Source organism: Hydractinia symbiolongicarpus, chromosome 5, assembly GCF_029227915.1.
Source record: "Hydractinia symbiolongicarpus strain clone_291-10 chromosome 5, HSymV2.1, whole genome shotgun sequence".
In the NCBI taxonomy this organism is placed as follows: Eukaryota; Metazoa; Cnidaria; class Hydrozoa; order Anthoathecata; family Hydractiniidae; genus Hydractinia; species Hydractinia symbiolongicarpus.
The window spans coordinates 14,010,109-14,026,111 of NC_079879.1; the positions used below are offsets into that span (position 1 = coordinate 14,010,109).

The window sequence follows — 16,003 nt, forward strand, 5'->3', positions numbered from 1 at the left end:
TTGAACGATTCAGGAAGCGTGCACTGGTTTTAAATCTAACAACTTTGAGGAAATCTTCACATCCGCAGGATCAATGCCTCGTTTCAACTGAATTGCCACTTGATTTGAAAACTTTTCATTGTACAAACTTTGTTTTAATAAGAAATAACAAAAATCCAAAATAAACAAAATTTTCGTCGAACAAAATTTTTCGCGGACTAAAATGACGAAAACTTCAGGTGTCCGAAAAATTTTGTCGGACAAAAGTTAAAACACAGAAAACAGCCCGTCCAGCTAAAAAAATCGCTCAGCAATTTTATTTTGCGGAATAAGTCTTCATAACAGTAATAAAAGGTGTAGCTACCTGCTTTTGGCATAAGAATTATAATTAAGAATTTTGTTGTAGCTGGCTAAACTGTATCACACATGCTTTTAGGCTTAATACGCTTTTCAAAAAAACTACATTGCATCTTTGGTTTACAGAACACAGAATACACTCTGTCAAAAGGCTAGGTAACTGTTACCCGCCGTTGAACACCCGGATGAGTGATTAATAAGAGCCGTCAACTGCGCCACATATTCAGATAAAGCGCTTTAGTAAAGTTATGTAGTATGTAGTAAATCAAATGAAGTGCACACAACTTTATGGTGTGTCCAGTGTAATATGTTTTTCATCAAATAACTTTCTACAACTTAAGCTGAAATAAAAACACAGATTACAATTTGTTGTTACCCCATCATAGCAAAAACTTTCTGGCAAACCTTTTTTATTTTTCGGATAATGTTCCCGGTGAGTGTTAGCTGACCATTTAGTACAGGTAAATAATGTGACACATCCATACAGATGTAATACCAGTTTACCATGTCACACATGAGTATAGGCGTAACACTATTTTTCAAAAGAACTTCATCGCAAATTCGGTTAAAAAAAGTCCAGGAAACCGCTGTTGTTATCATGTTCAGTTAAAAAAATACTCAGCAATTTTATTTTGCACTATAAGTTTTCATAACAGTAATAAAAGTGGTAGCTGCCTAACTTCATTTAGCATAAGAATTAAGAATTGTGTTGCAGCCAAACTGCATTTGGCTACTTTCACTTTTTGGTCAGAAGTAGCTAAGGAGCTAGCTAGGTAAACACAACTTTAACATAAAAATAAATAATACTGGCTAGGATATAAAGCTGTTATACTAAACTGAATAGTAATAACCAAGGCTAGCTAGCTAGCTGATTGTAGAATGCTCCTTAAAAATCTTCGTTCCTAGCAAAAAATCAAGAAATTTTTGGGTTTGAGATTTGTACTTAGCTACAAAACGTGAGAATATATTTATCTTAACATGTAAGAATATGTAAAAAAACAAAAATGAAAACCTTTTTGAAGACAAAAACAGAATAACCGTCAATGCCACAGCTTTTAAAATGGCCGTAGCTCAGATTGCTTTATCTTTCCATCATTGGTAAAAATCTGATTCTGCGGGGTTTTCCCAAAATTTTCTGATAAAAGCTGCGCACAACCATTTTGAATATACAGAATACGGCTATTATTAAAGAGAAGATGGACAACAGAAGTGATAACCATTAAAAGAAATAAACTAACACTAAATACACAAGAGAAATCAGTGTCATTGAGGCTTTTTAACTAACTATACATAGATTTCCATAGATTGTAATGGCAATATAATGTGTGTTACGGGTATGTTATGTGTGTTTGAGAATGTATTTACAGACTCTGTGGATAAAGAAGTAAAAAAATTGTTGGAAAAAAACTTCATAAAAGACTGCATGTAATGATTGCATGATCCTTTTCTAAAGTGACCCTGTTCATTTAGATGCAGTGATGGGTTGTATGAAGAAAAAAGTGCCAGTTTGTATAAGAATCGTGTTTTCAGTGTAAATTTAGCTGATTACTTATACAAGACTAGTCGATAAAGCCCATGGGAAAATCCACTAAGGCAGAAGAACAATGGAAAAATAGGTTGCTTTAGATTTTTTGCTGACGTCAGCAGTGCATATACAAAAAGAAAATTGGTTAAAGTTAGTCATTCGTTGTCTGTAAGGTGTGGAGGTTGAAACGTTGACCAAAATAATGTATGGTATCGTATGTTTTTGACAAACGCTTAGGGAGATATAAGGGCTTAAAAATTTTTCTGACGTCAGCAAAGTCCCTACCAAAAGTTCCAAAAAAATTTCTTCACAAATTCGTACACCCGATGCATTCATCATATAGATCTTGAAATGCTGATCAAGAAAATGTATAGGAACGTGCACTTTTGACAAACGGTTGCAGAAATATTGGGGTTTGAAGGTTTTGTGATGACGTCCTCAACCTTTCCATTCCGAAACGGATTCGGGGACCCAGGCTTGGGAAACTTACCCAAATTGGTCCCGGGTGGTCCCTAGTTACTTACGCGGTGAAAAATCACTGACGTCACCACCTCGTTTTCAAGTTATTTGGCCTCAAAGCTTTAAGTGCACTGTAATGGCTTCATTTATTTAATATAGAATATTAACGTTAAAGTAGTCTTATTGACGTCGCGCCGTAACGTCAGAAAATTTAACATATTAGACATGCATTTTTCAGTTACTTCAAATAAAATTTCGGTAAGATCAAAGGAAAATGAACATATCCACTTTGCCTGTTATATATATATATATATATATATAATGTATATAAGATAAATGTTTATCATTCATTTATTTTTTATGTTAAAAAATAATTATTTGAGGAAACTTATTTTTTTTAGGAAAATCTTTGTGAAACATTCACATAACTATTTAAGTAATTTTGTTTAGATAAATGCTGTAATGCCAAAAGGAAAATACTGGGTTAGGCAGCCAATGGTAAGTTTTTATTGAATTTGATTTGAGATTTAAAATTTGATTTGAGGTTTGATTTGAAAAAAAATATGAAAGTAATGTTGTGTAGTGGGTTGCACGTACTATTACTTTCAGTTAAAAAGTCCAAAAATCAACGTGACAGAAAATAATTAATTGGATATAACAATTTAATTGCTATGTTGTGCTTTTTTATGGTTTATAGAGAACAGACAAAAGATATTGCCGACAGAAACGATGGTGAAAGCATTAGAGAACAAAGAATCCTTACAACAAGTGAAGGTTAGTCCGAACATATTAACTGTTTTCATGTTAGAGAAATGCTCGAATGTTCGTTGTTATCAATCTCAAGAAACCCTTTCGTATTAACAAATAAGATTTGTTCCATTTTTATTTATCTTATCTTTAGTGAAGAAACTCAAAGTCGCGATTCACAGCAAGCATGACGAATTCATGGTGGTTCAGTTAAGTTTAAAATATGAAATTATTGATAGATAGACAATTTGTCAACCAGGCCTTAGCTTTTGCAATCTTAAAGTTAAAGTCCAATAGACAAGTAAAAATTAGGGCCTAAAAAATATTTTTCTGTTCGACTTCCTTTTGAATATTTTTTATTTTGTGTCGTAGTGTAAAACGTTTGTAATATTTTTTTGCATATTGGGAAAAGCTGCCAAAAGGGAACAAATCCATAGTTCAGCTTGTTTTGATTAACCACAAAAAAAGCTTAGGGATGAATTTCCCGTATTTAAAAGCAATCCATACACATTGTTTCAGTAAATTCGGTCTTTGAAAAAAACACGTTTGGGGAGATAATTTACCCGCATTAAGAAACAATCCATACAATCCATACATGATATTCAGTTCTTTTAGTAAATTCGGTCTTTAGAAAAATCATTACCGGTATTAAGAAGCAATCCATACATATAAAATTCAGTTGTTTTAGTAAATTAGATATATATAGATATATCTAGATATATATTAGATATATATTAGATATATATATATATATATATATATATATATATATATATATATATATATATATATATATATATATATATATATATATATATATATATATATATATATATATATATATATATATATATATATATATATATATATATATATATATATATATATATATATATATATATATATATATATATATATATATATATATATATATATATATATATATATATATATATATATATATATATATATATATATATATATATATATATATATATATATATATATATATATATATATTGTTGATAAGTTCTGTTCTTTTATTTAACAGTCCCTTCGGTTCAGCTCGTACAATTGCTATTTTTTCTGTTAGGCACAAGTCACACGTGCGCGCTCCTGTCTTATACGGCATTGCACGTTTTTCAATACTCCATAAGATTTCAAAGTCTGTTCCGTCGTCTTTTAATCTCCAAATTAATTTCGAGAATTCGGTTTCGTTTCTGTATTTCTCGTGTCGAAAGGACTTTTTGTGGTTGTTAAACCTTTCTTTAAATTCGCCTTCGCATAATCCGTAGTAAAATTCCTTCTTGTCTACGTATTTGACTTCCGCTTTGTAGATGATGCATGCAGCTAAACAGTCACCATTCAGTGGACACTGGGACTTATCCCGGCAATTGCAAGGTCGTTGTTTTTGCCTTTCTTCAGAAGTGAGAACTTTTTTATTATGTCCCTTTATATATATATATATATTATATATATATATTATATATATATATATATATATATATATATATATATATATATATATATATATATATATATATATATATATATATATATATATATATATATATATATATATATATATATATATATATATATATATATATATATATATATATATATATATATATATATATATATATATATATATATATATATATATATATATATATATATATATATATATATATATATATATATATATATATATATATATATATATATATATATATATATATATATATATATATATATATATATATATATATATATATATATATATATATATATATATATATATATATATATATATATATATATATATATATATATGTAATTAATATCATCACAAATAATTACATCTGCAATCTTTTGATGGAATTGTTGCTGGTAACAAAATTCCAGTACAGACGAGCGAGTCCCCTTACCTACTTGACATGCAAATCTCAAATCTATAATAATGTTTAATGCACGGAATGGTATAAGAGTATCAACACAAGAATCGTTGGACAACTGTTTAAAAACGGACGCTATTGCTTTTTTTTCATTTATGTTGGTATTATCAGATATCAAGCGGCAGTAAAGACCGACGGACATCGATGGCAAATGTGTGCGTAATTGCTCCTAATGGAAACATAATGCATCGTCACCTATTCGATTCTTTTCTGAGATCTTCCCAAAAACATTTTTTCGTACGTACAATAAGCTACGATTAGGACGATATAATTCCCTATTATTGTCACTTTTTGATGTTATAAAGCAACTGCCAAGCCTTCTAAAACGAGAAGAAATAACTTCGTCTGCTTGCAGGATTTCTATTGGTTCTACAAATGTATTCTTGAACCCCATTCCATTCTTCCTACCGTCACATGAAAGCACGTTAGGTTTCCCATCACATTCTACGGATGTTTTCCGGAAATCAATATCCATGTGAGACGCTCAACCCAACTACTATTCTATGAATAATGGAACTGAACACGGCGACAATATCGAGCTTCCATTATTTTTATAACACCCCTGAAAGTAATTTTTTCGTTATTCACGGCCTCTGTAAACTCCCAACCTATTTCATAAACAGCGCAAATTTTAGAGGATCAATAATACCAACAGCATATTTAACTTAACATGTAAAAATATATAAAAAAACAAGGACAGACTTATCAACGTCAACGTTACGCAACTTTCAAAATGGCCGTAATAACACTGCTCTCTGCTTTACACATCCCTTTGTCGTGGCTGCAAAATCTCGGATTGGTTTTTCAAAAAAATCAGGCGTTGCAATTGAATGCTACACGCGGGAGAATAAAACAAAGTCGGTAAATATATATCGCATTTGGTATTTTGTGCAGATATAAGAATTTCGTGATTAATTAACAGGACGCGCTTTTCGCGGACAAACAGGCAAAATACCGCTATTATAAAAAAGACTAACGATATCATACGTTTATTGGTTTTTCGGTCAGTTGCTCATAAAGTTGATCTTGTTAACTCACCATATGATTTTTTAACAATAGCCAATAATAATTACATTATTTAGAACTATTTTCAGCTTTTGTACTCTGATCCTAACTTCAATGGAATATTAAATCTACGGAGACTCTTTAAATGAGATAAATTTTATACTTATGCCTTTTTGGAACATCTTTGTTCCATGTACATAGAAGTTTTGACTTTTAATTTGGAATTCTTCCATATCTGTTAAAAAAGTATTTTTTCTTTTTCCTAATGATACGTTATATTACTGACATGCCTTTTACAGAATTTCAGCCTAAGAGCCTTTGCCGATAAAAAGTTATGACCTGTGAAATTTTTACTACAAACAATGGAATAATTTCATCGTAAATGGCTCTAAACTTTAATGTGATATAGCTTCTCTACGGCAGCAGCTTCTTCAGTCGAACAAAAATCAATGGAACATTTAAATTTTTATGCATCTAAGAGATTTATTTGGTTTAAGAACTAATCAAGCTATACTATTAAAATACTGCCCCGAAAAAAAGAGATAGAATTTACACTTTTGCATGGTCTGAAATAAAAACACACGTAATGTCTTTGGATTGATTGGCCTGCTTTAGCGCTTTTGATGCGTCATTTTCAGGGAGGACACTTGTTTCTACTGCTGTACGGATAAGTACATAACAGTAAAGCCCGGTAAATTTATAGTATAATGCCTTGCCTCAGATTGGAATTTTTTAGGACTTGTGATATGTAATTTCGCGGGGGGGGGGGGGGGGGGGGGGGGGGGGTATTAGTCCAAAATATCTTTTCTATTGGCTATCGGTGGGTATAGAACACTACCGCCTGTTCAATATATTGTACAAAAACGCCTCTTTGTTTAGCCTGCAATAGGGCCGTTATTATGTCTTGTTGCAAAAGGATATTTGAGCGAAATATCGTTTCTGTTTGTGTATGGATGTGTATCCAACCTCAAACTTTGTCTACTTTATAAAAACAGCTTTCCGTAAATGGCAGTTATGCGAAATATTCTGGAATATTACGTTGGTTATGGCCATCGACAGAAAAAATATGTAGTTTTTATGAAGCGACAGACATTATTATGAAGGTATTATGCAGTATTATGCGATATTACGTTGGTATGGCCATCGACAGAAAATTTATGTGTTTTTTAAGAATTATGAAGGTATTATGCAGTATTATGCAGTATTATGTGATATTACGTTGGTATGGCCATCGACAGAAAATTTATGTATTTTTTATGAATTATGAAGGTATTATGCAGTATTATGCAGTATTATGCGATATTACGTTGGTTATGGATTATTAACAGAAAAAATATGTATTTGTTATGTAGCGACAGAGAGTATTATGAAGGTATTATGCAGTATTATGCGATATTACGTTGATATGGCCATCGACAGAAAATTTATGTATTTTTTATGAATTATGAAGGTATTATGCATTATTATGCAGTATTATGCGATATTACGTTGGTTATGGATTATTAACAGAAAAAATATGTATTTGTTATGTAGCGACAGAGAGTATTATGAAGGCATTATGCAGTATTATGCGATATTACGTTGGTATGGCCATCGACAGAAAATTTATGTATTTTTTATGAATTATGAAGGTATTATGCAGTATTATGCAGTATTATGCGATATTACGTTGGTATAGCCATCGACAGAAAAAATATGTATTTTTTATGTAACGACAGAGAGTATTATGAAGGTATTATGCAGTATTATGCGATATTACGTTGGTATGGCCATCGACAGAAAATTTATGTGTTTTTTATGAAGCGACAGACATTATTATGAAGGTATTATGCAGTATTATGCGATATTACGTTGGTATGGCCATCGACAGAAAATTTATGTGTTTTTTAAGAATTATGAAGGTATTATGCAGTATTATGCAGTATTATGCGATATTACGTTGGTATGGCCATCGACAGAAAATTTATGTATTTTTTATGAATTATGAAGGTATTATGCAGTATTATGCAGTATTATGCGATATTACGTTGGTTATGGATTATTAACAGAAAAAATATGTATTTGTTATGTAGCGACAGAGAGTATTATGAAGGTATTATGCAGTATTATGCGATATTACGTTGATATGGCCATCGACAGAAAATTTATGTATTTTTTATGAATTATGAAGGTATTATGCATTATTATGCAGTATTATGCGATATTACGTTGGTTATGGATTATTAACAGAAAAAATATGTATTTGTTATGTAGCGACAGAGAGTATTATGAAGGCATTATGCAGTATTATGCGATATTACGTTGGTATGGCCATCGACAGAAAATTTATGTATTTTTTATGAATTATAAAGGTATTATGCAGTATTATGCAGTATTATGCGATATTACGTTGGTATGGCCATCGACAGAAAATTTATGTATTTTTTATGAATTATGAAGGTATTATGCAGTATTATGCAGTATTATGCGATATTACGTTGGTATGGCCATCGACAGAAAATTTATGTGTTTTTTATGAATTATGAAGGTATTATGCAGTATTATGCAGTATCATGCGATATTACGTTGGTATGGCTATCGACAGAAAATTTATGTGTTTTTTAAGAATTATAAAGGTATTATGCAGTATTATGCAGTATTATGCGATATTACGTTGGTATGGCCATCGACAGAAAATTTATGTGTTTTTTATGAATTATGAAGGTATTATGCAGTATTATGCAGTATCATGCGATATTACGTTGGTATGGCTATCGACAGAAAATTTATGTGTTTTTTAAGAATTATAAAGGTATTATGCAGTATTATGCAGTATTATGCGATATTACGTTGGTATGGCCATCGACAGAAAATTTATGTATTTTTTATGGAACGATAGAGAGTATTATGAAGGCATTATGCAGTATTATGCGATATTACGTTGGTATGGCCATCGACAGAAAATTTATGTACATTTTTGAATTATGAAGGTATTATGCAGTATTATGCGATATTATGTTGGTTATGGATTATTGACAGAAAAAATATGTATTTGTTATATAGAGAGGATGTAGGATAATGCGGTTTCATTTGGCGGGTCCATTTGGTTGGAGAAGTATGACTGAACGTCTGTCGGACTTTTAATATCGATAAAGTATGAAGGGTACTAGTTATGTTGTACGTCGTGTGTCGGGACCACTTAGCCCGGTGCTAAATGAAGTCGTTCCCAGAAATTCCTCCGAGGGACCGACAAATTTGATCGAGTTTTCGAGTATTCAAGTTTTTAGCCTGAAAAGGGTTTGTAGGTTTAAGGTACCGACACATTTGTTTGACCTAACGAGATGTTCGAGTTATCGAGAGTCAACTGTATAATAGATAATTACATTTTTCAACAATATATTACACATTTGGATAAAATATGTCTCGCTTGTTTAGATTTTTTTTTTAGACATATCTCGCTTAATCACGCCATGATACGTTTTCTCGATATGCATTAATTACTTTGAAGTTGAATCCATTAAAGCTAACAAATCATCACCATCGCTTTCTAAAAACAGAAAAGAAGATTAAATTAACGAGCTAGTTTTTATTTTTGCGGACACAAATTTTCGCGCTACTTTAAATTTACATTGTCACGCAGTGAGAGAATAAAATATTTTTACAGCGTAATATCCTAGAATCACAGTGTGTAGCAAATACCTGTGTTTTGATGAAATTATGCTTAAAATTTAGTTAAGCTATGGTCACACGCACCTGATTTTGAAGGATCAATTGAAAATTCATTCATGAGATTTTTTAATTCCTGTCTTTGTTGGCGCTAAAGTTAAATCAAAGAACACATTCTAACACCACATGATAAGCACATTTGACAAAAGGAATTGACGGAATGTAATTATATTTCTACCTGGGATGCATCTACAACAATTTCTCTTCTTATTTGCGCGTATACTTCTTCAGCGTTTCTAAGAAAAAATAATTCCGTTGTTACACAGTTATCAGTAAAACTCTTCATTTAGAACCTCTCATTGTTATAATCTATTTTACCTCAGAGAGATTAATCTTTGCCATTTTCCCAAAAATACGTCTTTTAAATAATGAAAATTTGCCCCATTCGTGAAAATAATATCCCAATAAATTTTACTATCGCAAAATTCGATTTAATTTATTAGCATTAGAATTTATTAGCATTCAATTTATTAGCATTGATTAGCCATATATCCTTTTCCTTTCCAATTTGTCGTACTATACATACAACTATTTCTTTTGAACATTGTTCCCATTTCTTAAATTAATACTTAAATTCTCGTTAAAGTCGTGGTTTCAACGACATACAAGCAGAAATCTGACTCACTCTTCCTCCTTGTCAGTATCAAATAAATTCAATCGGAAGTCTGCTTTTCCTATTGTAAACAAAACCAGTGTATTAAAAATCAATATGTCAACAGAAGATATTTTGATGAAATCCTAGGGGAATGGAAAGAAGTTATTGTAAACTAAAGCAGAAGATGGTTAGCAACCAAAAATTAATAGAATGTTAAATAAGTTACTTAACTACACAGTTGTGCAAGCCATGATAATCTTTATACTAACAAGATTTTTAAAAGCCATGAAATAATAGAACATAAACACGGAAGATTTAAAATACTACGATATTCCTTTGCGAGAAGATGGAGCAAATCCACGAGGACAACAAAATTTAACACACCTTCCGGTTTTTTTCCAGATATCAAATATTCCAATAAATTCAATTCCGCTTTCGCCAAATCATCTGCCACATCGTCACGTTCCTGCAAAAAATTAAAAATTTATTAAAAAATTTGTTTCAAGCACAAATAAAATTTTTGATCGACAAAAGAAAAAAATTATACTGGTTTAGAACGAGTAACTCCAGTATTTCTTGAAGGTGGCTGAGCTATCGTCGTGTCGATGTTTCTTGACGCTTTGTACCTTAAAATTCAATGTACGACTAGTCCATGCTTGGAAAAAAAACAAGAGAAATTTTCGCATTTTCAGAAAAATTGATCTCATGAAACTTCGATTCGCTTAGTCAAAATATGGATTATTCTTTTTTTCTCTTTTTTATCACTTTCAACTGAAACATCTCCGATAACACAACACATTCTAAATAAAGAATTCCACGTAAATTTATCTAGCAAAAATGTTTTATTTCTCTAAATAAAGTATACTGCTTGTGAAAACACGAATATGAAAGGAATACAACGTACATGTTACATCCATATTTCGTGACACGATCTCCAAGCAACTCAAAAGTGCCAATCTTATCTGCTAATTGATACTTCTGTTCAATTTCAAATGTCGAAACACTTCTCTGCATACCAGATTCATCAAAAAACCTAAATGTGTTGCTAATTTAATAACATTCGCAAGTAACATGGCAAAATTTAATGACAATAGCATATCTTTAAAAAATACATTTTAACCAGGTCTTGTACCTTATAGCTCCAGGAGTATCACTTCCCCATGGAACTTGGCCATTTTTCGGTAAGATGAATCTGCCATTACTGGTCTGGACGTTGTCTTTTAAAAATATGGAAACCTACAAAATAACTTTTGTGTTTTAAAATATTTTATGGAAAATTTGGGAAACGAATGAATCATAAGAATAAAACAATTAAGAACAAGATATTAATCACGGTAATTAATCATTTTGCTTTCCTGGATGACAGAGAAGAATCATCCGAAACTACACTGCATGCTAAAACCAAACTAATCATGTTCCAGAAATGATAAAAAACTGAACAGACAAACCAAAATAATATTTGCTAAAAAACTATGATTGTTAAACGTTTTGTCTAAACGCAGCAAAAAAATCAACTAATTACAATATACATACTCTAATGTGCATATCTTGAAAGAACGATAGTAATGTCTGTCGAATTAACTGAAACTGACCAATTGTTAAATTCTCATAATTCTAAAAAGAAATTGCAATTAATTAAGTGTGAACCTACTTTAGCAATTTTAGAAATGTGCAAATGTAAACAACCATCACCTCTTTTATTAATGCATACACATTCTCAATTTGTATCAAGATAGCTTCGTTTCCTCTTGCAAACTCTCTTATTGCATCCATGTGATTCAATGTCACCATCAGCACATCATATGGCTGTTTGCTAAGACTGACCTGTCAAAAGAAAGAGCAACTATCTTTAATGAAAGAGAGCATATTATTACTGGTGTACTCAAACATTTTACTTTAGTATTTTTACCTGATATTTTAATGCCATCGTCATCAAATCGTAGAGCTAAAACATAAAAAGGGCAAGAAGACTCATTTTTTTAGAGTTTTTACAAGAATTTGCCTGTTTGTAATTTAGCCAATCGCACTAACGTGAACATACTTTACTCTAATTAAAAATAGACATTTTGGACAAAAAAAAAAAGAAAGGTCATTTTCATAAGAAAAATTTTTTTGGAAACAAACTCTCTTATTATAGAAATCAATTGCTTCAATTTAGTGATTTGCAACAATTTTTGCAGATTTTTAATTTTGTGAATCAAGATTTTCGAATAGCAAATCGTATATCTTTCTTTAAAAATCTTGATCTGCGACATGTTTTTTTATAATAGAGACACTCCAAAACCCAATACCTTATCCATGCTTGCTGCATTCAGACGCATTATGGAAGCATGTGCAAGACGATCAAACACTGTCCTCATTGCTTTCTTAGAGTATGCATCCTGTGGTTTAAATAACTCATCCATAAATCTTTTGTTTAACATTGTTGATAAAATGTCATGCATTACTAAAAAAAAAAATAAAACAAAGGAAGTTTAAAGATACTGTGATGAAACTTTAAGAGTACAATCTTTATTTAGCTAATTCCATGTGTACCTTTCTTGGCTTTTTCTTCTGCTATATTTTGTGCTCTTAGTCTCTGATCGAGAATGTACATCATTTCTCCACCAAGATTTAAAAACAGTATTGGTAATGTTTTTAAAGACATTATTTTATCAACTAAAAAATGAAATGCTAAAGTTTCAGTTTTAGGAAAATATTTGCAATTCTGAAATTCGCTATAATGATAAACAACAAACAGCTCAAAAGCCTTATACGATGTTCTATTTACATTATGTATAGCATACATAGAGTTTAATACCATCTATATTACATATTCAGTTTCCTATTTAATAATGAAAAACAAAACTCTTTTAGTGCATACATTATGAACAAACATATTCACCACAAATCTGTACACTACAGAATTCATAACTACATATTTTCGTAATTATATTCTTTCACATATTTCATAACTTGTTCAGCTTCTTTCAGATCTGTATGAATAAAATACCGACATCCATTTGCTTCGAATGTTGAGAAAGCATTTTCAATTTCTGGCACTGTGATATCCTCTACCAGGAAAGTTTTTGTTTTCTTTCGACCAAAAAAGTTTAATGTTTCAGCCGCAAATGTTCTCGAGTGTGGGTGAAAATACATTTTATGAACATAAACCCTTGACAACCAATGGAGCAAAATTGTTGTGGTTACGCCCATAGTGACAACAGTTGTTGCTAATATCATTTTTCCAATAACTGGAACGCTTTCTTTACCTTGCAATATAAACACTGGTGCAGCAAAAACAGCCAAAAATGAAGTAGACAAAGAAAACAGTTTAATAAACTTTATTTTTTGTGATAGAGGTCCTTCATATATCAGTCTAAATTCATCAGATGAGACAGGCTTTTCTGTAGTTGCAGATGTTGTTGAATACTGCCTTGGGTAACTGGCACTTGAGCCTAAAAACATATTTCTGGCAAAGCAGACATCATGTCTGGAAAAGATTTTATACGAACTGGTATGAGATGGCACCATTCTTACATTTGGTTTGCTAAAAGAAGTGAAATGTTTTGCTAGGGGTTTACGCAACACATGTAATCTATATTTTGAAATAATCGCTGCCATTATTCCAGTTAACACTAAGATAGATAAATGTAAAAACATAACAAGGATATACAAAAGTTAATAGAGCATGCTGTATATACAAAAAACAAATATATGGAGATGAAAAAAGGTAATAGACCACACAAAAATATGCAAAAGGAATTTTTTTTTGGTTTGGGAATGCAAATTTATGGCAGAAAAATATTGTAACAAAATGTTAAGTATACACATAAACATACACATGCAGCATTGTAAATGATCAGAATTTTTAAGGCAAGCTAAAGTCGCTATTGAAACATTGTAAAGACCTGTCATAAAAATTATTTTTCCCATGTACTCATACTTACCCACATTTTTTATTTATTGTATGGTGGTTGGTTGAGAAAACATCTTACTTACATCTTTTGTACCTTATATTTATAATACTTAGAATTAAAAAATAAGAGACAGTATAATCTACAACATGAAATGAGAATTCACTAATTCTGTAGGTACGTACACGATACCTGACCAAATATTTGTATGATTAGAAAAATTAGCAAGCATAACAAATTAATGATTTTAAAAAGTATTGTTTAAAATATAACAGATAAAAATTTTGACAGCATATTTGTTAAAAGCAACCATGACAATAGTACATTTTTCAGTTATTTGGAATTCATAAATTATTGTGGTGAAGTTACTCAAACCGTTGTGATGTATAATTAATACTCTAACTTTCAAATAAACTTCATATATACCTATACAACTTGTTTCACAAAGACAAAAATTTCTTTCCAAAATTCTGGACTTTTCTTTCAAAAACACTTGAACGTATTCTTGTGTTATGCTCATAAAAAGGGTTCATCATTAGCTTAGAATATGTTTCATAAGAATCTTGAAAAAAGTTCTTTATTCCATCATCATTGCGGGCATCATGAAGCATCATGAACTTGGTACCACTAGCAGTGACAAAAGCAGACACAAACCACTCGTTAAACTTATCAACAACTTTTAGATACATATTATTAGTTGTCCACATAACCTCTTCAACAAGATCAAGAGCACCATGTACAATAAATTGATTTAAGTGTCTATGATCATCTTTACCCTTCAGGTGTGGCTCCAAAACTGTTGACTTTCCTTGACTATTAAATTCTGATTCAAACACTGGATTGTCGTTTTCACCAACAATAACAAAATAAAAAAACCCAGACATTATTTAGCTTTGATCCTGAAATACATTTATACATATATAGCTATAATCAAAACAATTAAAAATTAGAAAGAATGGGCAGTTTTTCCAGTTTAAGAGATGGTTATTAAAAAAATTGTTGTAATTTCACCTCTGTTTTACATATCGTTCTACTACTGTTGCCAGTAATTCCAACTTTCCTAGTTTGACTAGTATTGTCTGGATTTGTGGCGCCGTAGATTAGTGGTTATAGCTCTCGTACTCTGTGCGGGAGACCGGGGTTCGATTCCTCTTGATGGCGATTCAACATGGGTGAGTAAATGTTACCATAGCCCTGGGTTAACCCAAGCCATGTGAGGGAAATTGGGGAGATGGCTCCATGTGTGGGCCGTTGGATGTTGCCGGAAGTTGTCTAGTAGAGCGCAGGCCCTAATTGGGTCTGCGTAGCTCAAAACGAGCATTAAATACTCTAGGACTATCCATCTAAGCCATGGCCCCTCCTGGAAATAATAGACAGGGTATATCCCTCGATAGAGGCTAGCCATGTAAAATATGCACATCTATCTCTACCAGGCTGTGGAGATTTGTCTGTTATACATACTTTCAACATTTTAAATTTCCTCCATACCTGTTTGCCTGTCAACATGGAAGTAACAACCTCCAAGGATACAAAATAAAACAACTGCGTTATTATTTTGAACAGACAGAAAAAAGGCTTTTATTAAAATATTAAAAAAAATGACATTGTATAAGTGTGCCAATAAGCTGCAAATGCCAGCATATAAGGGTCCGTTTGGATGACTTTTGGAATGAAATTTTCCACCATTTCTTTGAAAACTCCTGCACTTTCCTAAATTTGCCTAATTTATTGTTAAAATGCAAAGCAATGCTTTCATATCAATTTTACCTGACCAATT

General features: G+C 31.2%; 3 protein-coding genes across 3 annotated transcripts; all 3 read right to left on the reverse strand.

Moving 5' to 3' along the window:
• Window positions 1-9,359: 9,359 nt before the first annotated feature.
• On the reverse strand, window positions 9,360-13,133 carry LOC130644928 (protein OSCP1-like). Its single transcript, XM_057450719.1, has 13 exons — window positions 12,866-13,133; window positions 12,622-12,776; window positions 12,240-12,275; window positions 12,023-12,154; window positions 11,864-11,944; window positions 11,463-11,566; window positions 11,235-11,363; window positions 10,878-10,956; window positions 10,715-10,796; window positions 10,361-10,409; window positions 9,914-9,971; window positions 9,763-9,826; window positions 9,360-9,556 (listed from the first exon to the last, which is right to left on the reverse strand). Exons 1-13 carry the CDS (start codon window positions 13,131-13,133, stop codon window positions 9,507-9,509), a joined length of 1,287 nt encoding a protein of 428 aa, XP_057306702.1. The 3' UTR covers window positions 9,360-9,506.
• Window positions 13,072-14,157, reverse strand: LOC130644929 (transmembrane protein 70, mitochondrial-like). Its single transcript, XM_057450720.1, has one exon. The coding sequence runs from the start codon at window positions 13,970-13,972 to the stop codon at window positions 13,244-13,246; it is 729 nt and encodes a 242-aa protein (XP_057306703.1). The 5' UTR covers window positions 13,973-14,157; the 3' UTR covers window positions 13,072-13,243.
• Window positions 14,158-14,468: 311 nt separating this feature from the next.
• Window positions 14,469-15,174, reverse strand: LOC130644930 (trafficking protein particle complex subunit 2-like). Its single transcript, XM_057450721.1, has one exon. The coding sequence runs from the start codon at window positions 15,108-15,110 to the stop codon at window positions 14,667-14,669; it is 444 nt and encodes a 147-aa protein (XP_057306704.1). The 5' UTR covers window positions 15,111-15,174; the 3' UTR covers window positions 14,469-14,666.
• Between the last annotated feature and the right edge of the window lie 829 nt (window positions 15,175-16,003).

Bases quoted from the DNA above. Each gene is read 5' to 3' on its own strand.
- LOC130644930 (XM_057450721.1), bottom strand. From the start codon at position 15,110: ATGTCTGGGTTTTTTTATTTTGTTATTGTTGGTGAAAACGACAATCCA.
- LOC130644928 (XM_057450719.1), bottom strand. From the start codon at position 13,133: ATGGTATTAAACTCTATGTATGCTATACATAATGTAAATAGAACATCG. The intron at 12,155-12,239 runs GTAAAAATACTA...TTCTTTTGACAG, and splicing joins CGATGGCATTAAAATATCAG to GTCAGTCTTAGCAAACAGCC. The intron at 10,957-11,234 runs GTACGTTGTATT...TTGAATTTTAAG, and splicing joins ACGAAATATGGATGTAACAT to GTACAAAGCGTCAAGAAACA.
- LOC130644929 (XM_057450720.1), bottom strand. From the start codon at position 13,972: ATGTTTTTACATTTATCTATCTTAGTGTTAACTGGAATAATGGCAGCG.